Source organism: Ctenopharyngodon idella, chromosome 18, assembly GCF_019924925.1.
Source record: "Ctenopharyngodon idella isolate HZGC_01 chromosome 18, HZGC01, whole genome shotgun sequence".
In the NCBI taxonomy this organism is placed as follows: Eukaryota; Metazoa; Chordata; class Actinopteri; order Cypriniformes; family Xenocyprididae; genus Ctenopharyngodon; species Ctenopharyngodon idella.
The window spans coordinates 22,542,305-22,568,392 of NC_067237.1; the positions used below are offsets into that span (position 1 = coordinate 22,542,305).

At 41.1% G+C, this 26,088-nt stretch overlaps 1 protein-coding gene across 2 annotated transcripts; it reads right to left on the reverse strand.

Moving 5' to 3' along the window:
- Window positions 1-132: 132 nt before the first annotated feature.
- tle3a (TLE family member 3, transcriptional corepressor a) lies at window positions 133-26,088 on the reverse strand. 2 transcript variants are annotated; one of them, XM_051870533.1, is made up of 21 exons: window positions 25,653-26,056; window positions 25,077-25,237; window positions 24,302-24,402; window positions 23,082-23,145; window positions 21,277-21,321; window positions 14,128-14,190; window positions 13,853-13,957; window positions 9,305-9,503; window positions 8,813-8,820; window positions 6,148-6,270; window positions 6,009-6,059; window positions 5,703-5,855; window positions 4,925-5,054; window positions 4,461-4,624; window positions 3,221-3,291; window positions 2,712-2,961; window positions 2,258-2,505; window positions 2,025-2,172; window positions 1,459-1,609; window positions 1,152-1,228; window positions 133-727 (listed from the first exon to the last, which is right to left on the reverse strand). In XM_051870533.1, exons 2-21 carry the CDS (start codon window positions 25,098-25,100, stop codon window positions 620-622), a joined length of 2,283 nt encoding a protein of 760 aa, XP_051726493.1. In that variant the 5' UTR covers window positions 25,101-25,237; window positions 25,653-26,056; the 3' UTR covers window positions 133-619. The 2 variants fall into 2 exon arrangements, with proteins under 2 accessions (XP_051726493.1, XP_051726491.1); XM_051870531.1 differs by lacking the exons at window positions 133-727; window positions 1,152-1,228; window positions 1,459-1,609; ... (5 more) ...; window positions 4,925-5,054; window positions 8,813-8,820 and having other exon boundaries at window positions 13,883-13,957; window positions 25,653-26,088.

Below are 26,088 nucleotides of genomic sequence, written 5' to 3' on the forward strand. Positions count from 1 at the left end.
AATAGAATATCCTCATAGAAAAAACGTCTTAATCTAATTTCCAAACCTCGAAGGGGAAACGAAGCATCAAGGAGAGAATGAGAGAGAGAGGGAGAAAGAGAACCATCACAAGTGTAACAGGACACCAAAATATAAATCTATAAAAGGCATTTTAATACTCCATTATGTACACTTTTCACATACCCTCCACACAGATGTTTCAGAACGAAGCGCTGCTTCACGATGCATTATGGAACGTTCTCACTGCATAGTGAGGAAAAAAAAAACATAAGAAAACAAAAAGATTTGAAGCAAAAAACAAAAACAAAACAAAAAAAACAGCGAGAAAGGAAACATTGAGTGTTCTCTAGTGCCATATGAACTGGGCCGAGTGTTTGGGGTCTGTAGGGCTGCACATTCGTGTCTTAGTCCAGGCAGCTCAGTCCAGGGTCACCCCAGTATCCACTCGTCCACCTCCGCGGTCAGTCAGTAAAAAGTCAGTGAGTGTGAGACAGACAGTCAGACAGACAGACAAGGGCTGTTCCTGTCTGTTTGACTAGGAGAGTCACTGGAGTGAGAAGCTGTATGTCCCCTTTTCCTCCTCCAGAGGCCTGAGTGCTCCAGTCTGTTACCTCTCAGTCTAGTAGATCACTTCATACACCGTGGCCTTCTTGTCTCCAGAGCCTGTAACAATGTACTTGTCATCGGCTGATATGTCACAGCTCAGGACAGAGGATGATTCCTTTGACTGCGAAAAAAAAAAAAAAAGCCACAATAAATCTGGTGAAATAAAAAGACTGGAATTTTAACTTCAAATGTGCCACAAAGGGCCTGCATAAAACTCTTCAGACATCCTCTATTACTCAAAGAAAATGCTGACAGCTGTATACATAAGCACTTCTCTCCACCAAATGATGCATTAGTGTCCATGCCGAGCCCCTTCAGTCATAAACACTTGAAGGGTTATCATTATTTACTCTTAAGCTGGTAGATGCGAGCTACACACGCGGACCCACATCCGCACTAAGTGGTCAGAACCCAGCGTTAATGACATACTCCAGCCCATTTCCGCTGATCGAGGCCCGGCCTGTCAGCCAGCGGTCACCGTGCCCTTTCTACTGATTCAGGCAACCCACACATTTCCTGCAGACAGTCTGTATTGATCTCTGTACCTGGAATATGCTGGCGCCGTAGGGAGTCCTCCATGCATTCAACAGATTGTCCTTCCCAGTGCTCACAAACCATTTACCTTGTCAAGGGAAATCAAACGTAATTAGAGCTCTGTTCAGAGTACAGGCAAAATGGAGATATTCACAGAAAGCCAAAAAACGGAAAGCCTAGCAGAAAAGGACAGTCAAGGTTTTGTCGTTGTGCTTTATAAAAGTGCCACCGTATAACTTCAAGATAGTGCAAAAGCTCTAGTGAAGATATGTATAGAGTGCCTGCACTCAATCTGTTACGCTTGAATAAGTCTCTTACCACAGTAGGCAAACTTGAGAGAGAGAACGCAGCTCTCATGAAGGTGCAGCTGGTACTTGTCAGGCTTGGTGTGGTGGAGCACCTCCACATTGCTGCTTTCCATGCCGACAGCCAGCCACTCACCCGTAGGACAGTAGCCTAGGGAGAAGATCTGCGTTTGGGGGAACAGACATAAATTGAGCACCATAGTTTTGCACTTAAAGTCAGCATGAAATGAAAATGTTTTTTTTTCCAAATGCATGTTATAGGTCATATTGTGAACTACTGATCCATGTAAGTTTCATTTTTGTACAGTGACATATGCAGGACTTCTCAGATCATTTAGTCAGCCTAAACCTGCCCCTGCATGCTCACGTTCATTTGCCTACACTTTTAAGTGCAATGCCCATATCTCAAAATCTAAATCAACAACTGATGTATAGAACCCTACCATACATTTTTTCTTTTTCAGTGTTGATACACTCAGATGTATGTCACAATACAGTAGAAATACAGTTGCATTACTGTTTCCATTTCATCGTGACTTTAAAACTCCATGATGAAAAGTCATTGTGCCGTGGCCTAACCTGAGACGTGAAGTCGTGCTGTTGGAGTTGCCGGCCCTCTCTCAGGTCCCAGGAGCGGACTGTGTTATCAAGGCCACCTGTCCAGAGCTTGGTGCCATCATGAGAGATATCAATGCAGCTGGCACCATCTGTGTGGCCTTGGAATTGCCTGCAAATCACAAAAAGTAAAGGGTTTAGGAAATTGCCTTGCTTTTAATCTTAAAGACATATAAGAAAACCTGAAACAGACCCACCTGACGAGGGTCTGGTTGTGGAGGTCCCAGACAGCGATGTTTCCGTCGCTGCAGCAGGAGAAGCACACCTTGGCGTCAGGGCTGATGGCCAGCGCGTAGCAGGCCGGTGCGGAGGAGGTCAGCTCGGCTTTGATGCGGGGTGTCTGGGAGGCAAGATCCCAAATGGTCAAAGTGCTAGCCTCCCCTCCGACGATAAGAGTGCGGCCGTCAGGCAACAGCTTACAGGACCGAATGTAGTTGTCCCTGTTCTGTAGAGGGACAAAAAAATATTCCAAACAATTAGGGCAAAACAGTTTGAGCTTCCCACATTATACTCACAAGTATATCAATGTTATGAGATGTTACTTTTCAGAAGCAACCAAAAAGGTACTGGAAGCATGTATAGCTTTATTAATATAATATAAACAATAAGAGTTGGAGCAATAGTTCTAGTAAGTATGATTTTGGCCCTTACCAGGCAGTCAAGTTGAGACACTGGACTTTTGCTTCCAGGCTGACTGATGTCCCAGATCTTAACACAGCCCTTGCCACCAGTGTAGACGTGGCGAGTGGGGTTGCTGATAGTCACGGCACACACAACCTCCCCATGACTGAGTGTGTTAATCTGACGGGCATGGCGTGGGATCCCTGGACCAATGAGAGCATCTGGAGGGAAGGGCACGGGCTGCATCTGTCCGTCAGCGCTAACGTGGAAAGAGTAGGCTCTGAGAGAGAGAGACAGACAGACAGGGAGAGAGAGACCTCGTTAGTAATCTAGTAGTCAACAGCGCACTGATTGAAGTGGGTTAATTAAATCAATTACAGCAATATGAGTAAGTACTTTCAAATGAGGTATTAAGAGGTGGAAAAGGTTGTGCTCTTAAGCACTCTCACGGAACCGTTACATAAATAGTGTGGGGAAAGAAAACGGTCTAGTGCAGCTACGAGTTATTTATGATCATTTAATCTTTGACGGACACTTACGGTTTTCCTCCAGAGATTGAGGTGAGGCTAGCAGGGAGGCCGGGAGCTCTCATATGAGGGTGCTCGAAACCCTAAAGAGACAAAACAGAACATGCTGCATTACAACAAGGATCTGAATTAACACACATTACAAACACCACAAGCAAAGCCTTATACAGTACAGACCTGTGCATAGATTTACTTTATTTTACTCACTCTCGTGAAGTTTTAAAACCTATAAGGCCTGTATTTATCAAAAAAGTGGTACATATTACTTGCTTATTACAATAACTGCGAGTAAAAAATGTCCAAAATTTATAAATGAATCATTATTTTTCAATGAATTCAGTTAACAGGACCAGGCTGAATGATATGCTGAACTGAACTGATATAGTTCAGAGTGTTACTTCTGGTTTCAGAAGTCGAATGTACCATTATTTATTTATTTTTTTTGCCTTTTTTTTTTTAAGCTTGAAAGCCCATTTATTGTTTATGCACAGAAAAAAACATTCTTCAAAATTTATCCATGGCATTTTACAAGTTTGGAACAATAAGGGTGAGAAAATGATGACCGTTTAGATTTTTGTGGAATGTAATATTCCTTTAACTTGACTAGATCAATGTATACTGCAAAAACAACCATGCAACCACAGAAGAATGATTTGTGCCCTGCACCTTCATTTAACCGAAAGGATGAAGCAATCAGACGGCAGGCAGTCAGGTAGCCTGAGAGCCCAGTCAATGTAACGCTCATTTCACACCCAGTCACACACACTACATCACCTCATGCACTCCCTCCACTTTCAGGTTGGGGACTTTGGGTGACAGAGAGAGAGAGAGATTGAAATCGAGCAAGAAAATAAAAAGAAATGAGAGGAAGAAATTGGAAGAGAAAGGTAAGGTGGGGAACGGGCCAACTTTGGAGTAGGGGTGGGAATCCTCAGAATTTGATTTGATTTTGTTTCAGGGAGTCACAATCTGATTGCAAAATAATTCTCAATACATCTCAATTTTTCAGCAGCAGCACAAATCTTTGGGGAGTTAAGGTGGCCTATTGCCAAATTCTGTGTAAATATCATGTATAAAACATAGGCCTGCTCTGACACACCAATAAAACAGAATAAGCAGATACACTAACTCTTGTTCAGCTTTCATTTGTATACATATGGCAATTCTGCATTAGAGAAACCTTAAATTTTATTTAATTTTATCATTTTTTTCCCTGCACCTCTACTTTGAAGGCTTTTATTCACATACATACCATGGGCGAGCGTCCATAGGCAGCAGCAGCGGCCGCACTCATCTGAGGAGAGATGTGAAGGCCGGCATAGACTCCAGGGCTGGTCAGAGAACCATTCATCTCATGGTGGCTCATCATGGCAAAGGGAGTTGGGTAAGAGAGGGGGGTGCGCAGAGCAGGGGCGGCTGCAAACACAGACACACAGCCAATCATAAATCAGCATCAGTCAACCGCGGGGAAAGGAGCTGAACTCGGGAACGGAGATAAATCTCAATCAAAGACCTGCCTACACAGAGCTGCTTCAAAGACTAGTTTTCCGAAAGCTGCTTTAAGCTCTGTTAAAAAGGCGAGCTTAAAAATTTGCTGAAGCTTTGGATTATTTCCATATGCAAACTCCTCTCTTTTGGTTACAATATTGGCTGCGTTTGTGCTGTATGATGCAGGAGGCGACAGTACACCTCTGCAGACGTTGATTATGAACTCACTTAGAACTTCCATCGGAGGCTTGCCCAGGATTGGCCGCAACCCAGGGGTGGTGCTGGTACCCGGGGTGGGGGCATCGTTACGAGGCGTGGGGGTGTTGGACTTGAGACCGGGAGTTGAGGATTTGTCATTCTGCAGATGTGAGAGAAGAGAGGGAGGAGAAGGGAGAAAGAGAGAGATAGAGAAAACAGAGTTAAAATCCCCCCAAACGAGGCAGCATCCAGGCAGAAGATTTAAGTGCCGCCAGAACCTAATCCAATCCAATTCTGACAAACTCACTACTCCTACGAAACTATAAACCCTGCTATTTATCCCCAAACCCATTACTGCTACAATGGAGATGAGGCTCGTTTTATCCTTCCCTCGCTTCTCCCTCTAATCTTTTTTTTTGATGCAGAGGCCCAGAATGGTTAAACGCATTGAGTTATTAGCAGGGAAGACACGACTGATCCAGCTATGGGAATGCATTATCCCTGACATTTACAGATGTATTTAAAGCTGAGGCTGGGAAACAGACATTCACTCCTGAGCCATTAGAGAGAGCGGAAGATCACAGGGCGTTCAGGCTTCCCTAGCTGCCCCCTCCCATCAAACATATCCTATAATTCTGCTTCAGTGGCACAGACCCATATTCTATCAAATCTTATATGCTTTGCCACTGATTATCACAGTATAAAAATCTGGATAAATAGAGCTGATACACGTAAATGCAGCATTCTGTATTAAATGTAGCCAGCTTGTGTGTGTGTGTGTGTGTGTATGTATGAGAGAGATCCGTACATGGCCATGCTCCTTGTTTTTAGAAGAGGGGGTGCTGCCGGAAGAGGCCACAGAGGCGGGGCTGTTGGGCGTATCCTTCTTTGCTGGGCGGGGCTTATCTATGCCATTCTCAGGAGGGGAGTGGGCAGGGCTTCCTCTGGGCGTGGCAGGGTCCTACATCACAAATATATAACAGAAAGGACTTAAAAATAAGACCATATTTGCAAGGAACAAAAGACATTTCAGTTGAATTAATGAAAATAAAAGCAAAAATTCAATTTTAAATTCAATTTCTAATAACATGTCAACATAAAATATGTTTCTCACCTCGTTGGATACATCAACCACCAGATCATCACTTTTGTCTCCGTCACTGTCCTGAAAACACAATGTGTCAACTAGTTAGCATCCCTAGCATTTTGTTACAAAAGAATCTTTTATTACAGGTTCACGTCACATCACTCACATATCGGCTCATGCTGTCCTTGTCCTCCACTTTGCGTTTCTTGGAGTCCAAGCTGTAATCGGAGGAGCCACGGTGTTTCTCGCTGGTTGTGCGCAGACTGTCTGATGGAGAGATGGAGTTGTTCTGAGGAGGAGAAAGAGGGGAAATATGAAAATGTGCCATCAGACTGCAGACTCTTTTATCTATACATGCAGATCAGCAGGTGGTTTTCGCCGTTTTGTTCCACAATACCGCCAAAATTGCTTTGAAAATAGTCCGAAGCACCCATCAACCCCTTTCAGCACACAATAGTTTTTATCCAAACCTGATTCCAGTTTATTTCTGGTTTCATGTAATGTGACAAATAAATTATTTGAGCTCAGAGTCAAAAACTATTACCATTACAATGACAGGTACTTCACAGCTGTCGGATTAGAAAGAGATCCAAGCTGGAAAATCAACAGCAAGAAGAAAAAAAAAAGGACAGAGTAGCTCTTATCACTCCAAAACCGCACACTTAAAAAGCCAAAAGCGATTTATCTATTCCAGCTATCCGACTCGAAAACCCAAAACAGGCCTAACATAATATAGTGAGACTCGCCAAGCCGTATCTAACAACCCACAGTAGACTAAACACAGAAAAATGTGCTGGCTGCACTACAGAGTAGACACAGTTAACCAGAGCAAAGAGGGGCTTGTTTTCACTGCCCCACCGCCCTCCCTTCCTTCCCCCACCTCACTCCCTCCATCTTCTAAAAGAGACAACAAACAGCTTCAGGAAGACATGAGCAGCACGTTAGTGTCGAACAACGGCCCATTATCTGTGAGAAGTCCAACTCGGGCTGTGTGTGTAGGAGCATGTAATAGCCATTGATCCCTGTAGCGTGCTTGGACATCACCCAGTACCCTTCCCTCAGCACACTGTGGGCTTGCAGTCCCAGCAGACATTGACTACAGGGCGGAAAAATGGAAAAAGGGACTTACATCCTTAGGAAATTGTGGATGACTCTGCCTGTGGCCACTGTCCATACTCACAATAATGTAAAAATATTTCATGAATTTACAGGATTTAGCAAGCATGCTCCATATGCAACAGGACTTTGAGTGCACTCTGGGCACTTTCTCAAAACAATCCCTCTCCTAGAGCTTTACTCATTCCGTCCCAAGAGCCTTCACTCAGTGTGAGGCAACAAGATTCACAGGGGGAAAATGTGGCCAGATCACAGGAAGCCTAAAAGGATTCAGCTGAGAAGATGAAGTAGCAGACTGGGCCGAACGCCCAATAGTCTCTGTTTCTCTCGCTCTCTTTGCATGATGTCTGACCTTCTAAAGAGATGCTTAGCGTGACTCATTAAGGAGAGTCACCAGCGTGCTATCAGATGACCTTAGACAACGGCAGCAGCGAACACACAACAGCGCCTGGACTGCTAACCGCCAGAGGAGCTCCCCTTCCTTCAGACATGACTGCACCCATTCAGGCCTCGCCGGGCCAGCAGAAACCCAATCTCACGGCCACAATCAGCCATCAGAGAGATTTAAGCCCCGTCGAATAAATGCCTTTTACAAGGGCACAGAGATGAGAGGGAGGAAAACAATTCCCGCGCCTGTGCTCATACATATTTATCACGCTAGCAAAAGAGAGCGGAGAGGGGCGGTAAACAAGTGGAGATAGCGAAGGGGTGGGTAGGAGGGGAGAGGGATAAAATAAATCCCACAAAGGAGGGAGGGAGTAGACGTCGTCTTTAATTGTGATGAAATTATAGAGCCGCGCTAATCTGCGCGCTGTAATACGAGTCATTTCCCATCTGCGGAGAGATGTGAGTGCTTATTTCATAAAAAGCTTGTTTCTCTATTAGTCATTTTAATGAACGCAGATTACCATTTCGTGCACGAGTTGCGTGTGCTTCAGGATGAAGGATCTTACTTGACATTTACATTAATGGAAATTTTCTTAGGCATGAAATGGGCCAAGAGGTGCTTTTCACCCAGTAAAACTAAGACATATTGGCTCTGTTTCAAAACCTAGTGAGCCGCCTATGGAGGAAACATTAAGGTATCATTTAAGGTGTGCTCCAGACATGAAGGCTGTACAAAACACTATGCAACTTACTGCTGCTTTCTAAGAGAATTTGTAAATAAAACCATAATGGCGGACAAAGTGAGAAAAATGTATTATATAGTCCCGGTTTCACAGACAAGGCTTAAGCTAGTCCCAGACTAAAATGCATGTTTGAGCCGTTTTAACTGAAAGCAACTTGCACTGACATATCTTAAAATATGCCATTGTTTTGTCTCAAGATCCACACCAGTAATGTTCTTTTTCTATGGCACGTTTATAAAAGCTACTTAAATGTCCTAATTGAACTAGGGCCTAATCTTGGCTTAATCTAAGCTCTGTCTGTGAAACCGGGCCATAATGTTTAAAGTTATAAAGTATTATATATCTTATTCAATACAGAAAAGCATGGATAAAAACAGCTAAAAATAAAATAATCTATTTGTAATTTTTTATATTATCCAATGTTTAGCAATATGCTAACTCCAAACTCTACTGAAATCAGCAGAGTCTTGAATCTCCTGTGCAGAGTTGCTGCCTATGTAGACAGCTCACTAGGTTTCGGAAGAAAGCTACCAAGACAGAGAAAAAGGAGAGGACAACTGAGGCAACAGGAAACCTGATACTCACTGTGCTCTCTGTAGTCAGCAGACCCCGGTTGGTGTTGAAAGACAGGCAGAACGGCAAGACAAAACAGAGATAAACAAAAGTCAGTTACCCAGACTGACTGACAATCAGAGTTAAGAGAGGATTTCATCAGCAGGCAGAATATGTCTGTTATGTACACAATACAGCTAGCAAACCATTAGCATGTGTCCTTTATTAACCTTGGCCAATCATTCAAGCCACAGAGAGTGTTGTGTATGTTCAATCGCTTTATACACTCTCGGTTCTTCTATGAAAATTGGCTACATCCTTAAATGGCAAACCATGAGAGTAGCGTACTCTTATAAAGCAAACCTAAGAAGGTCAATAATGTCAGCAGCCTATAAGAGCTGCAATAATAATGTAGGGGAGGGTGTTATGTAACAAGCATTTGATTCACAAGTTCTGTATGGCTGAGCGACTAATGTTCCACTCTCTTGGCTTTAAATGAGAGCAGTGTGTGAGTCTGCTCCTTACCTCGGTGCTCCAGGTCATGGTGGTTTTTTTCATCCTTCACTGGCAAGTGTGGCTGACTTCCCAGGGCTCCCAGAGCCAGCAGGCCCGAGCCAGAGCCGGTGACTGGTGGAATTCCTGGTGGCTGAAGGCCAGAAGGGTGGGGAGGTAAAGCCACAGGTCCGTGGGCAGCATGAGAGAGGTGCTGGGCCTGGAGCTGCTGCTGCTGCGGAGAGACAGACAACGAGTGGGCCAGAGGGAAAAAAGTAGAGAAATTCATGCCACAATCAAAACACACTGCTTCTGGGAGGCCAATTCAGCAGCACAGGCAGGGGTCCTGGGATATTTACGTCCTCACATGCTTGAAAGACATATTTGAGGATCCTGCAAACAACCCTGTCTTTATGTTGATTGGATCTTAACCTGAACATATGAAATATTGCAGTGTCGTGCACTCAACTGTAACAAAATCTGTGGAATCTCATCACAAAAGCACGTAAATTCACTCGTTAAATAATAAAACTCTCACACTCATACACTCTCCAAAAGAGCCGTCAAGCCCTATTTAAGATACAGTTTAAAGACAGCAGGCGTTGGAATGCTGTCAGCTCATTGGCTTAACACCACCTGCTCCTTAGCCCCATCAAAACGCTGGACGGCTATATTTACTTCCCTCACATTTGGGTCTGGTTATTGCACAAAGTATGAGTCACTCAAGAAAACCAAACTTTAAACACCACTCCAACAGCAGCTGGGCCACGCTTTTGTGTGTGCGTGCGTGTCGAGCGACTGCGGCAACGGCGGCCAAGAGCGAGGGGTCCTGTTCTGGCACGCGTTCAAGCCTCCAATACCTCCATCAATATTTGAAAAGCTTGGAGGAAACTGACGAGAGTTAAAAACCACTCAGCATGGGAAGCGAGCAGTTTAAAGCAAGGTTAAATAATACTTAGCAGAGCCACCAATAAAGAAAAAAAACAACAAAAAAACCCAGCGCCCACAATTTATTAGCATCCACAGGAAGAATGAATTATTCACATGGTAGTTAGAGCAAATACCGCCCAACTCTGTACAGACCTCACCATTCAATCAATGACCATTTACGGTCATTCTTCAAGAATCCTGATATTTTTTTTTTTTGGCTTGATGTAGAAAGGGTAGATGTTATTGGCTATGTACGGCCATCACGGTGGTACAACCTTTCAGAATTATCAGCAGGTCATTAATGCCATGCCATAAGTAAATATCAATACTAAAGGCTTATTTATAAGTCTGGAATGCTCCAAAAGCTTGCCCTTTTCCAGTGGGTAAATCATTATTAAGATGTCCATCACAGGCCCTTATTCGGGGCGAGTATAATTGCTAACAGCTTTGCGGATTATTTGCACAGCTGGCTGTATATTGAGACTCGGGGCCTTTGAGATTGGCAGGAGAGCGAATGGTATATAGAAGAACTCCGCTTGGGATTTGAACCTGCAACCTTACCCTCCCCAACACAACAGAGCTGCCAAGCCAATTATGAGCTGTTCCTCAGAGTGTGGATCTGTGAGGAGATGTGATAAGGAAGTGTGTGTGTGTGTGTGTGTGAGGTGTGTGTGTGTACCGTGGCACTGAGCGTGGGTGGTGGGCGCATGTTCTTGAAGAGAGAGTGAAAGGGCAAGAGAAAAGAAGAGAGATAGTGAGAAAAGAGTGGAAGTGAGTGATTGTAAGAGAGAAACAGTGTAGGTGCTAGGGTGTTCGTGTGGATGTGTCAGGAAGTGAAGTGAACCGCTAGTGAAAAGGGTGGGGGTGTGTGTGTGTGTGGCTTTAAGAGATGACGACTGACCACATGGGAAATTAAAGAAGCCGTTGATTCATGGGGGAGAACCCTCCCTGCTCATTCCAGCTAATGAGCCACTGATGTGTAATATGCATGGACAATAAGAGAACCCTCATTAGAGACCCGGCTATAAAGACAAGAAAATAAAGAAATAAAATGTCTCCAGTAATTTAATATTCCTGCATAAAGACCGTCTCAACTGGTGCTAATCTCTCCCTCTTACAGCAAAACAATGAATCTAGGGCCAGTGTGAACAATTAACAATGGACATATAAAAAGATAAGTGGCTAAATCTGACAAGCGCCTGCTTCTATTCTCAGGTGTGTATGTTAAACAACCCCATCCTGAGTTTAGTGCTGTAACCATGCAACATGCAGGCCTGCAGGGATTCAAAAACATAAAACCCCATGATTTGCCCTCTTGGCCACAAACACACTTAATTGGGCCCACAGCACAGGCAGGGGGCAGTCTTAATAGAGATCTATCTATACATCCACAACAGATGACTGCCCACTGCATTGAGCTGGGCAATATAGCAAAAACAATTATATCTTGATTTTTTTTAGTCTTTGGACAACATTCAATACATATATCTATATTACATCTGTATATTTTAGCTTTGAAAACACTGAATTCTCTTTTAATTAGAAGAATCAACATTTCAACCAAGTAGCCAATTAAATTGGCTAAAACGTATAATTCAAGAAGTAAAATACAGTAAAAAAAAAAATTAGTTAAAATAAAAATAACCAATGCATGTTTCCACTGTTTCTCACTGAATAAACAGAAGGAAAAAATGTTGCCTATTTATTTTATTTATATGCACCAATACAACATGGTACATAGTAGAAGAGAACAAATCTTTCACTAAAACTTTTCGCAAATTGTTGAATTAGAGTACTAAATCATTTCATTGAATATGACAATTTCAACTGATTCCCGGAAATAAATCAAACTTACCATCTCTAATGCAATATATACTAAAGTGTCAATCAAAGACGCTATTAAAGTCACAAGATCGCAAAAGTCTGATGACATGCTCTTTAGAAAACCTAATGAATAAATAAGAAGCATGTTAAAATCAACATAAAACTAAGCTCCTTAATTTTATACACCCAGCAAATTGTGAATATTTAACATATATATTGCCAAGACCTACTGCTACAAGCTCCAAACTCAACCACAGCCTATAAACTCCTGATAACCAGACCAGTCCAAACAAAACAGAGAGGAAGTTAAGCATGGGGAGAAAGAACTGAGAACAATATAAAATGTGTATATAAATACTTAAGCTTTTCTAAAATAAATAGGGCTATTGTAGATAAACACACACTGTTGGTTAGGGCAGAAATGCTGAGCTGCCGAAGGAGGCCATCTTAAGACCTCTGATCAAAGTCAAAGCACAGCAGAAAAAAGAGCCGCTGCCCTAGATGCATCCTATTACCAGCCCTGAGGTTCATCAATAAGAGATGCTGGTGGTTTTTGCTCTGGGAGAGTGTGTGTGTATGTGTAGCTCACATCTCACCTCTGCCTTATACTATTTATGAGGACTCTGGCACCTGCATGAGTGCCTACTGTGTGAATTACAAATATCCGCCTACTCAAAGAAAAAAAATCTCCGACAAGCAAGTATGTTTTCTGCTTTTCAACTTTTTGAGTCCTAAAAGAATAAGAGTCATTAAAGTTGGTCTGCTGTAATATAACATCAAAGCTATCAAACGGTGATCCTTCCTGGAGATAACATACGACCACATGACTGCACCGTTCAGATCTGATTCCTGGAATTATCTCGGAGCAAGTGTCAATGCACAGGATCTAATTGAATTCCAATATCAGACAACACAAATCCACCCTCAGACCTTCACCTCACCATTATCAGATTCTTCAGCTGTAGAGCAATTCTTAAGAAGGTGAATCAAAGCAGGGTCAGATCAGAGCTAGCCTTACTTCTGGATGTACAGGGGTCAGATTTGTTCTTCCCTATATGTTGATAGGGATCTGGGTCACTTGCCCCTGATCAATAAGTGACGTTTAGAAGGCAGATGTGGGCAATTCTAAGAAAGGAATAGATGTAGTAGCTCAGGGATGTGTGTGCAAGATCCTATTTGTCTTTAATTCCCAGCGCAATCCAGGTCAGCAGAGAGGAATGAGCCTCCCTTGTAAAACCTGATCTAATTAAAGGTATCCAGCCTCTAATGCTCAAAGAGAGCACTGAACAGCTTCTAGATGCAGACTCAGGGGACAGAGGACGTTAAGCACACTCATGCCACATATAGAGGAGACTAAATAAAGCTTGGTCAACAGTGTCCGGCTGTGCATTAGATAAACAATAATGCACCTATGAGCCAATAGGTAAAACAATGAAATACAAGCAAGACCGAATCAAAGATTGTGCTGCAAATAACCATTATCCATTACATACATTTTCCATCATTGTCTTTTTTTTAATCAGTTTGTAAAATATTGTAAATTCAGTTTATGACAGATAATGCCAACTTTCACTCTAATATACCTATAAAAGCATACATTTCCTCATTCAGTCCACAAATACATTTTAATCAGCACAAAGTATACATGTACATATCTTTAAAACATCAAAAAGGCATTCATTGTAGGGGCAAACCTGCACGATTAAAATAAGCTAATAATTCCAAAATTAATCGTTAAATCAGTTAATAGGTTTATTTTGCATCAACAACAGTGCAGGTTTGCCCCGTTCTTAGGGTCAAATAAAGTAATTAAAGGGGTATACACACGGTGAGAGGCAGATTGGGAAGTCCACGTACCCCGATGATAGCATTCAGTTCAGTCATTGTCACTTGCTTTGCACGTTCAACAGCTTGTGCTACTTGCTGTTGGTGCTGCAAGAGAGAGAGAGAGAGAGAAAATCTGGTTAAATTCAGAGTCGAAGGAAATTCAAAAACCTAAAAGTTTTTAAATAATAATAAACAATACAATTTAGGACAAAAGATATGGCTTAAGCATTCTATAAAGCTCAAAACACTACATTTAAAACTGAAATCAAGCTCACCTCTTGTGACAGAAAAGGCATAATCTGGGCTAGAATCGCATTGAGCCTTTTGGCAATCTCAGTCTGGAAAAGGAAAAGGAAGAGGGAAAAGTTAAAAAAGGGTTAATTTACTTCTGTTAAAGTGCACCACTAAGCCTTTTTTAGCGTTTCCCAACGATTAAGCCAATTACCACGGCAATCAGAACCGCTTGACTCGGCACACTCCAAACTGCGTGATATTGACATGTGAAATATTTAAAACATTATGAGAGCCCAGGGGAGAGAGAGAGCACAGCTGCGATGAGTGTATACTCCAAACCACACGAAGAACGAGCCAGATACACTGGAGCTGTGTTAAGAGTAGCACTGCACTTCAGCTGCCATCAGCCTGCAGGTACAGTCTACTAGCACACAAGACTTTCTTCTGCACTCTGAACTACACATTTTCACCTCTACCATTATCACCACTGATATGTAATTGCACTAAAAAGAAAAGCCTGCAGAAGTTGATTCTGTTCATTTCACATGTCTCCACAACAAAATGACTGCCAACTCCTGTTGTTTAGCAGATGTTAAATAATGCAGACAGTCCCTGAGGACATGTTGGAAGCAGACGAATGTGATAAAAGACTTAAGGGCTGACCACAAAAAATCTGTTTTATAAATCCCAAATTTATGAATTTCCACCATCCGAAAATTGTACACACATGGTCTAAGCAGCAGTCAGAGCCAAAAGATGTTTAGCATCTTTTATGCTTTAGTGCTTTTATAATAATTAAAAAACAAAAAACAAAACAGAAGACGCATTTAAATCGCACCATATTCATTTAAAGTCAAACAAGTTATTCGGAAATTGGGCCCAAATGTCTGTAGTAGGGGTGTAATGGTACCCTCATGTCTGAACTCACGATCCGATATTATTGCGATACTCCAAAACATATGGTAATAGGATAACAAAAAATGTACTGTTGATTAAAATGTTAAATTTGGTATTACATTGGGGGTTGGAATGAATAGGCTTGGACTTGGTGCTGGTAACCCGATGCACAGGACAATGGTGACACCAGAATAAAAATATTCATGATTCTAACGCTGAAACACAGATTTATTTTAGTTGAATATGAATATTTAAAATAATGTAGGCCACTTTTTACTGGTAACATAAGACATTTGGCATTAGCAGGACCCACAAGTATTCCCCCATTGCATTATTATAAATTATATTCAACATTATATATAGTAGTTTAATGTAGTACTGACACTAAAACTCTGTAAACTTGAATTTTTTCCCCTCACACAGTAATTTTAATTTTCGGTGAACTATACACAACGCATTTTGTCACCATTCACGATACGATATTGTTGCATTTTTGTATTGCGATATATTGTGACACGATATATTGTGACACTCCTAGTCTGTAGGAATATTGACACCTTAACATTTGCATTCTGATGAGCCTTTACAACAGAACAGAAACTGTTCATCACAATAACGTGTCTAATGAACAAAGGTGGATTACGTCCAGAGCTGTCAGGAGCCAAGGCCTATTTTGCCTTCTCCAGACCCCACCTTTTTCATTTTCTCAGCAACCCACCCCCAAGTCCCTCCTTCATCTAGCCCACCGCAGGGACCCGACCTTCATTCTCTCTCCACCCGCCTGACCGTTGCCATGGCAACTGTAGCCGAGCAGGCCCCATCTCCTATCGCGCGCCGATCATTATGCAAATGGTACCTCAGCTTGACCGTAACAGCCTGTAAAATCATATTACGTGCACACAGGCAGGTCATTAAATTGAATTTTCGGCCTGTCGATCGGCTGAGTACCGCACACGAATGGTGGATAAAAAGGCGAGCAATAGCGGAGGATGATGTGGGGTCGTTGTGAGAACACATGACGGTAAAAGGAGGGGTGTGGGGCAAAGCCAGGGCTCTCCACCCAAAGGCTACATGCAGCTACAGTAGGATGTACTCTATCCCTCTTCCTTTCCATCATCAGACGCCAGCAGGAACACAGCACGGCCGACATCACAGCCTCTTCCACTGATGAAAGGAGCTCACATCACAGGTCTGGCACTGGCTTTGACTGAGACCAAAGGAGAAGGGGGAGGAAAGCCTCTGAAAAATAACTCGGCTACAGATACATCATCTATAGAATTTATGAGGCTCAGTTCAACCCAGGGCCAGAACGGAGCACAAACACATCACAGGGATTTCGGCTCTATTTTTCATTTCAATGGCAAACACGCAGCACTGCGCCGACCAGGAAATTATTTAGAACATATTGCCGAAAATGCCAAGCGGTTGCAGAAGCCAGACACAATTTTTTTTTTTTACAAGATACTCTGTAACACCCAAGTAAGTTTCACTCCCTCCCAATGTACGCTGGGACAAGCTATAGTGGAAATATGGTTAAATAAACCATGCACACTATTAAAAAAAATACTACAGCCAACCATAAAAAATTAAGTTAATGCTAAGCATAATCTGAGATTATGGATATTAGTCCATGTCAAAAGCATGTTGCTACATCAATAGACTATATTGAAAAAAAAAGCACAATATATATATTTGACCATACTGCTGTTAGTCAAAATAAGTACTTTGTTGTTTAAGTGCTTGATGCTTGCATATAAAATTGAAAAAATTGAAAATTGAAGCTTTAGTTAGATTTTTTTTTTTTAAAGGCAAAAAACAGGTTAGAATGACATATTATATATATATATATATATATATATATATATATATATTTATTAGGGCTGTCAAACGATTAATCGCATACAAAATAAGTTTGAGTTTGCCTAATATATGTGGGTATACTGTGTGTAAGTATTATGTATATATAAATACAAACACATTCATGTATATATTTGAGAAATATTTACAAGTATATGTATTTATTTATATTTTTATATAAATTATATTATATATGAATAAAAATATTTTGTAAATAACATTTCTCTTAAATATATACATTAATTTGTGTGTACTTATATATACATATTACACACAGTACTCACACATATATTATGCAAACTCAAACTTTTATTTTGTATGCGATTAATCGTTTGACAGCACTAAAAAAAAAAAGAACAAAAAACATTGTGCATCCCTAAACCAACTTTACACATTCTCAAAAGCTATAGTCAAACTTTGTGTGACAAGCAGGGTACAAGTTTAGCTTTCAGACACCCTACTATACCCTGGAAAAAATTACTAGAAGAATGCATCAACAAAATGCTGGTTGAAAAGCCAGCTCAGTGTATAATCCTTATTTGCTGAGATAAACCGCGTCAATAGCAGCCTAACATTTGACAGGATTTGCTGAGAGGCCTGGAGAGCATCGAACACATTCCTTAAGGGCTTAACGCGACGTTGACAGCTGGCCGAGTGAGGTCAAGGGTTGCCTTATCTGACACTCACTCTAAAGCTTCATGCTTTATCTTGCAAAAACAATCCCGCTGTCGGGGGAAAACATGTCCGATGGCAGTGACGTATACAAAAAGTCGGCATTCGCTGGGCGTAATATATGAATCTATGATGAAAAGCAGTGCTGTGCATTGAGCTGGACAAGCAGAGCTTTTAGCTACAACTGCAGATAAAAATAGGATGTCACTTTAAGCAGATGAAAGCCTGCCTCTTAAGTGGCGAGCTTCACGCTCTGGTACACAATTACAGGTACTCGGACCTGTCTAGCACCATTTCAAGAGCACTCCAGGGCCAGGCTGTCAATGGCGTGCTGAAAGCTATTTGTCTGTTGCCATCAGCGCCAGCGGAATGGAGTGAGACGCTGATGAGCATTGAATATAGAGGAAAACAACTGGCCCTTCCAGGCATGTGTCTCCATCACAAACAATACTTGACCTAGCCGGGTTGATGGGCCCCTGTATTCTGCCAGGGCGAGAGGGTGGTAATGCTCTCTGACAGCCTCATGCTCAGTAGTAAAGGTATAACAAGGTCTATATATGTGCGCGCCAGAGGTGAGCACACAAGCTTAACAGTGTTGTTAACTTGCAGCACTGTTGAGAACTGGCATTAAAATTTACCTGCATTGATCGGCGTTAGTAGAGCTGGGCTGTAGGTCTGCACGGGTGGCTAGCTTATGTTGTCAACTGTTTTTTTTTGGCCGTCTCTCACATAGTCAGCCTCTGCAAATAGCCCTGCTCTATTATGCATGTGTTTGGAGTGTCATTGTACAGGTTCACCTGGTTTCATGACCTAACCACCATAAACAGTATGACAGAGCAGGCCTGTGTTTCCCAATCCTCCCACCTCTTTATCAGAGGCTTTGTGTACTCATCTCACTGAGCCAGTCAGTTTGCTTTGGCTCACATAGAGAAGGACAATCCAGCAGTTAGCAAACAATTCCTAGGGCACCCCTTATAAATCATTTATCAGCATCCCCGTGTCAAGCCGGGCCTGACTGGCTCAATTTTGGTTTGACAGCGATGAGAGGGGAGGAGATTCCCTCAGAGTCTTAAAACAGGTGAGAAAAACTAACAAAATAAGCCACGCTGTGAGTGCACCTCAGTCATCACAGCGGCTCATTGACACGGAGCAGCTGCATTTCCTCCCTCACTTTGGTTGTCTGCAGGTATCAGATGCTAGCGTGCATCCTGAAATCCGCATTACTCCACGACTGTTTAAAATACAAAGTGCCTAGAGACCACCAAATGGATGAGGAAACAGATTGCCTAGCGGTCAGAATTAAATCCTCAGTGCTGAGAATAATGCGGTGCGGATCCGGCAATCTGCGCAACCTCAGTTGGTTAACCATTCCCCGCTTGGCATCCGCTCCTGGGTTCAGTTTAACCCAGATCAACAGGCCTGGATAAAAGGGAGGGATCTGTGTGTTTGCTTATGAACACCAATACCTCCCTCCTCTTCAGTAGGTTAGACTCAGCATTGGATGAATAATTCAATAGTGCATCCATAGGCTCTGTGGCGGTTCCTGATAAAAGTCAAGGCGCTAAAATGGATCAGTCGATTAACCCATTTACACAAGGCCAGCCCTCCCACCCTCTATCCTTTTACTCCTTTTCTCTCACACTTCTGTCCCTCAGCTGCCAGTTGGGAGATAAGTGGTTAACAGGAGGCATCGCAGGGGCAAAAGGCCTGACAGAGAGAGGAGTGCAGAGACTCACACTGTGGACACTGATGGATCGGCATCCACCAGCTCCTCCCTGATGCCATTAACCTTCATAAGGTGGAGAAGGGGAGCAGGCTGAGAAAGCTGGGTTGTCTCTTAGGTGGCCTAACTACATCTGGTGCACAGCACAATCTCATTATTATCTAGGGGACAGGACATGTACGATGCGTCACAATAATGTCAGGACTAGGGCTGCACAATATATTGTTTCAGCATCAATATCATGATGTGCGCATCCACGATAGTCACATCGCAGGATGTTCGATGTCTAGTATAGGGATCATTAATCCATACGGTTCAAAACGCATCTGATTCTTGGATTAATTGCAAAGTTTGACCATCATACAATGAAAGTTTATCATTTGCATGTTTTAGGTCCTGTCAGCTTAAACATTCAAGCGCAAAGACGTGAAAGAGCACTCAATTCTAAATGTGCAGCTTTTTTCTGTGCGCGCACGGAGCCGCGCAGACGCATGTGAACACCGAATGCCCTTCTCTTCCGCTTCTATTTGTGCCTGAACGGACACATACATGCAAAAAAAATTGTCAAAATGAGCATAAAACATCGAGTATCCTCGTAAAACACAGTTGCTTATGGCTTAGGTGAACTAAGTTAAGAAAGAAAACTGGATGTGTAACAGTATTTTGGATCGCGCATTCGGTCTTAAAGTGACAGCAGCCTAATATTCCTGCTGATTTCTGTGTCATGAATGTTAATAAAACAACAAAAGACAAAGAGAAAATAACTTTTGTAGTTTTAACACAGATGAATTATATTTAATTTATACAGTGAAGACTATGCAGTGTTATTTTACATTTGATTGTTCAATTTCTGTACCTGAATACTGTTAGGCTTACCTGAAAAATATAAAGCAGTATTTATTTTGTATCTTTGTTCTATTATATTTATCTACGCTTGTAATTTGTTCATTATTTTCTTTGTTTATTCATTTTCTTTGTTTATTCACTCACATACATAATCACCCCAATGATTTTAGAATGATTCTTTCCAAATAGAGCTATTCAAGTCATCTGGTGAAGTTTTTTTTATTTTTTTCCCATATCGCAATATATAAAATAGCAGACAAAACAATTTACCGCAATGTCATTTTTTTCCAGTATCATGCAGCGCTAGTCAGGACATCAAATTAGTCTTTGTAATTACAGTGGAAGAGTAACCTAAATTTAAAAAGACAATTTTGAAGTAGTAAGGTGGACGGAAATTAAGAAAGAAACAACTAATCTATAAAATCAATAGTTGATAACAATATGAAAACAGTCACTTAGTTCTTATGCTGTGCACAGATAACATTTGTTATTGATGTCACTTCGCAGTAGACAAAAAAAAAAAAAAAAAAAAAAAAAAAGGAAAAAAAAGAAAAATGGCAGAGGAGAGAAAAAAAGGTCACAACAATTTGCCCAATGCTTCAAAGAAGGTCATAATAGGTCATATAGTTTCATGTTGCTGGCTTCAGGCGCTTATTGGAAAAGACATGGAATATACGATTAAATCAAAGAAATAAATGACCAATTAACCAATTATTAAAATATATGTTAGCTGCAGCCCTAGAGAAAATGCAGGGCAAGAATTGATCGGAGGGGATGAATTCATGGCAGTCTGTTTTTCCCTTAGCATTAATTTATAAAGGGTGTCTTAAATGTGCTGACATAATAGGGACTCCACAGACTCTGCTCCCTTTAGTCATTAAATCACACGGCCCCTCCTGCCAAAGTCCTGACTTTAATCTTATCAAAGCTGTCTGACCACACTCTACTCAGCACAAGCAGGAAAAAAGACTTGACTCTGTGTGTGTGTGCTCTTGTAATGTCCTGACTTCTATCTGATTCTAACGACTGCTCAAAAGAACACAGTCTACAGTCTCTCTCTCATCATCTCTACGGAGTGCACTTCACTTGTCTCCTAACACACCGGTGTGACTGCAATGACTGACGTCTACACACACAGCGCATGGATCCTCTGTGACTCAAAGATTGTGTGAACAGGGATCAAAGGGCTACATACCTGTTTGTGCATTTCAATGTTCAGCCCATAGGACATCTCATAGTACTGAAAGAAAGAGAAATGAAAAATAGTCAGGGTTTTTTTTTTTATTCAATCCGAGCCACATCAAACATTTTCACCTCACATCAGAGAGTAGAGAAAAGAAAGTCAGATTCTAGTGAAACATGAGGGGAAAAGAAGAGAACAGGCTTTTGCTGCACACTTCAAAATCATGTCCCATAACAGCCTCTCATATCTGCACAGCTTCTTTTTCCCTGTATGATAACGATAAAAGTTTACAAAGGAAATCCCACTTGGTTTTGAGGTCAGAGTTCCCATACGGTTTGACCAATAAAACACTATATTTCACAGAAATCTTTTTATGGGAAATATAGTATTTTATTGGTCAAAAAGTTTAAAAAATAATAATAATGGTCACACTTTAGATTAGGGTCCAATTTTCACTATTAACTATGACTTTTTCCTCAATAAACTCCTAACTACCACTTATTAATAGTTAGTAAGGTAGTTGTTAAATTTATGTACTGAGTAGGATTAAGGGATGTAGAATATGATCATGCAGAATAAGGCATTAATATGTGCTTTATAAGTATGAATAAACAACCAATATCATAGTAATATACATGCTAATAAGCAACTAGTTAATAGTGAGAATTGGACCTTACACTAAAGTGTTACCATAATAATTTCTCACAAAGAAGAATTTCTAGCCGAAAAAGACGAAACAAAGAAGAAGAAAAAAAAACAAACATATGGGACAATAGGAATATGTATAACATTTCCACTAACATTATATCAATTCCATGACTGAAAGTGACAATTTTAGAATTTTCCATGACTATGGGAAAACTGTTTATATAATCAAAGTTTAATCCATATTAAAAAATATTTTTTTTTAAAAAATGCTCAAGTCATCTTGTTAAAGCAAAACCTAATAAATAATAAAAAAAGGAAGATTAAAAAACACCCTGAAGTCCTCTACAAGTCTAGATTCTGACACTATCAGCTCAAACAGTCAGCATGGGGATTCTACATGGTGTTTACCTAACCTCTCCTCCTCTTTTCTGACTGACATGCTTTTTCCTGTGAATGGAATGTTTAACTAGCGTCCCTGGGTATTGGTTAAAGTCATTGCCTGCATGTTTACACAAGATAAGAGAATACACTTCCACAGTTTAACCTTGTTTAGTTACACCACGAAAAGCTTTGTTTTTCCCTCTCCCTATCATAAATCCTAACATGAGGCTGTTTTGATCTCCTGAACGTCTACGATTGAATTTAGAGCTTTGGTGTTGTGTAAATGATTAAGCCCGTGATTAAGATTAACAGTGAATTTATGTAGCCGTTTGTTTGTGCGTAAAATCTGGTTATCAAAGACGGAGCGCTGCAGAGACTTTGGATTTCTGTTGCGATCTAGTATTTTCCCACAGACGCCTCTGGCACTCCTCCATCACCCCTCACCCAATTTACAGCCATGCATTTGTCTGAGAGCAGCGTCTCCTTGGAGAATAATCAGATCCACACACAGAGGGAGGTAGAGAGAGGGGGGAGAGAGAGGGGGGAGAGAGAAGAGGGGACAATGCTGTGGTCATTGACCCCTACGGTTAAGGGTTGGTGTATGAAAGGGCCCGAGGCTAAGAGCAGTCAGTCAGGGCCCTTTAATAAAGCAGGAGGCTGAACTAAAAGCACCAGAGGGGGTTTCACAAACACATTCTAAAACACACACATACAGAGAGACACGCAACAAGGCATCTGCCTTCACCCCAGCTACTAGTAATGGCAGCTTACATATTGGCTAATCTTACCATGACATAATGGCGCTGCATCTCTGTCTTCTCATTGGCCAGTTTGTCGTACTCCACTTTAAGACTGGGATGAAAACAAAACACATTAGCTACTGAACAAACATGTGCTTTCACTGCTTACACCCACAAAAATAATCCACAGTGCAAACATGAAGCTAAACAAATAAACTCACATTTTACAGGGCTTCATTTTATAAGCAGTAAAATCAATTTTAACACTTTAAATTAGGGATGCACCGATATTAAAATTCTGCTCAATGAAAATAATTATTTTCATATTATGACTGATATTAAAAATCTAAACTATGTTTTTAGAGTAATAATGAAGCATAAATAAATCAAATAACATAAATTTGTCAGTCTCAAATCACCAAACGTTCAAGTTTTGTAACGCTAAAGTGAATTCAAACATCATAATAATAAACAAAATTCATTGAAATTTACTAAAAAAAAAAAAAAAAAAAAAAAAAAAAAAAATATATATATATATATATATATATATATATATGACAAATATGTTTTCATATTTGGGCCGATACAATAACTATTTTTATATTATGTCTGATATTAAAAATCTAAACTATGTTTTCTAAAACAATAAGAGTAATAATAAAGCATAAATAAATTAACAAATTTGTCACTCTCAAAACATCAAATGTTCAAGTTTTGCAAACATAACAATAAACAAAATTAATTGAAATTTACTAAATATATATATGACATATGTTTTCATATTTGGGCCAATACAATAATTATTTTCATATTAGGCTGATGTTAAAAATCTGTTTTCTAAAGAGTAATAATAAAGCATAAATAAATCAAATAACATAAATTTGTCACTCTCAAATCACCAAACATTCAAGCTTTGTAATGCTAAAGTGAATTCAAACATCATAATAATAAGCAAAATTTACTGAAATTTACTAAAGAAATAGATATCTGAATGAAAATGTAATTTTATGTCTTTACTGTAATATAAAAACACTATTAAAGAAATTGTGCTCTTAAAGTTTAAATCTTCATTGTAATCAACAATCACAAAAAAACATCCATAACATTAACCAATAACCGATATTGTGCCAATACATGCACTTCTACATCACATTTTATTTTACAACATGAATTAGATTTATTTTTCCACCCTTTCGCCTGTGAAACACAATTAGGCCAAGCGGTAATTGTACAAGCTACTTTACGGGCATATAACTCTAAATTATTACCTGTGATACTGGGCTTGCAGGAACTGAAATTCGTCTTTGATCCTGTCACACGACTCTGCCACTGTGAATTTGAAGCCTGGCTGACCAGGCTGGTGGGGCGCCTGAAAGACAGCCATCACATCAATCAAACTCAATTACATCCTCAGAGAACCAAATTTGTTTTCCACCGACTGCAGAGCGAGCCTCTAATGCATTCTGGGCCCTGGGAGAGCAGCTCTAATATTTCAGCCTGAATGAGGGCTGGGGTGACATCCACGCTACAGTGACATCTGGGAGATAGCTGGAGCACCAGTAGCGTTTTGACAAAGGAGGCGGGGGGGAATCTTTACAGTTCTGAGTCCGCCGTTTTAGTGCCTCACATAAACACCGGCGGGAGAAATGGGGTCACCTCGCTTGGATAGGTCTGAGCGTGCCAAACTGCGCCTGTAAAAAAAGCTGTTGTTTTCAGCCTCTCTCTCTCTCTCTAAACCAGGTGCTTGTGAAAAACATGAAAACGTACTAGAGAACAAAGACGGTTTCTTTACCATTCAACGTCAACTACTTTATTGACAAGAGGCGTCAGAGGTTTTTACCCCACTTGATTGTGCTTCCAACCGCACTGTTCTTTCACTTCAAAGCATTATCACAGGCACCAGGGCTTAGCAAATCAAATGAAGGTGCACATCATGCACATCAGGATGTCATTCGTCATGGACGGGTGGCTCTGCCCTTGCTCTCCAGCTAAACTGATGCAGATGTAGCAATTATGTTCCATATCAGTTCAAGATGCACTTACCGGATGCCGGCCCTGTGGATACATTCTGAAATGTATCCTTTATTTATTGGAGGTCTATTTGGTGGGGGGGGTGTCCACTGGCACGCCACTGTACTGTAAAAATCAGCCGGACACGAAGCCCACTGGACGCTGGGGGCAAAAATCCTCTCAGATCTCTGTTGCTGCAACCCAAACAATGAAAAATAAACAAACAGACGAGGAGGAGACCGTTACATTCAAACAGAGGGTTAAAATGACGGTTAAACTTGCGTATTTTCACCTGCAGTTTAACAACAACTCGGCTCATTGTGTCAGAGGAAAAAACTACATGCGCTCGAGCGCACCGACACCACCTCTACTATTACAAAAAAACACGAACATTGAGAAGAAATTTGGTATTTAACAACTCATATTTTGACAGGACCTAATCTAGCACTTCACATTAGTTGAAAGTAACCGAATAAGAAGCCCGTGAATGAGTCGCCAAAGTGATAAGTGATGAGCTCAGTCAGTGTGTATGAGTGTGAGAAGCGTTTCAAGTCTCGGTTCGTTGGATAACAAGCTATTGTCGTTAGCTAACCTGCTAGCCCACTGTACCTGTCTTTGTGCGTCCGAACTGCCGAATCACTTCCACTGTTCCAGTAACTTCTGAAATGTTAATCACGGCTTCAATATCTGAGAGAAAGATACGGTTCCTGGTAGACGCGAACGGTGGCGAACATCTCTCACGCGCTCGCTCGCTCTATCGCAAGAAGCGACTCGATGAGAATCAGCTTCTCCGAAGCAAAGAAATAAAGAGACGCCAAACTCCACGGCGCGAAAAAAATGTTCGTGTAATCCCCAGAAAACACTGCCAAAAATATACTTCCGAATTTGAAGAGGTTTGGGACGTTTAAAAGTGTAACGTTGTACTTCTTCGCCGCTCGAGCATTTCCCCCTTCGTCCAGCAATGCAACCCTGTGCCACACACAGACAGTCTACTGACACGAGGGCTGAGCCACTGAGAGAGCGCCTCCTGCTAGCCAATGAGATG

Excerpts from the sequence above, each read along its gene's own strand:
- tle3a (XM_051870533.1), bottom strand. The coding sequence starts at position 25,100 with ATGTATCCACAGGGCCGGCATCCG. Across the intron at positions 24,403-25,076 it reads ATCCACAGGGCCGGCATCCG|GCGCCCCACCAGCCTGGTCA; the intron begins GTAAGTGCATCT and ends GCTGTCTTTCAG. Across the intron at positions 9,504-13,852 it reads TTCCCAATCTGCCTCTCACC|CAGCAGCTCCAGGCCCAGCA; the intron begins GTGTGTATACCC and ends TCTCCGCAGCAG.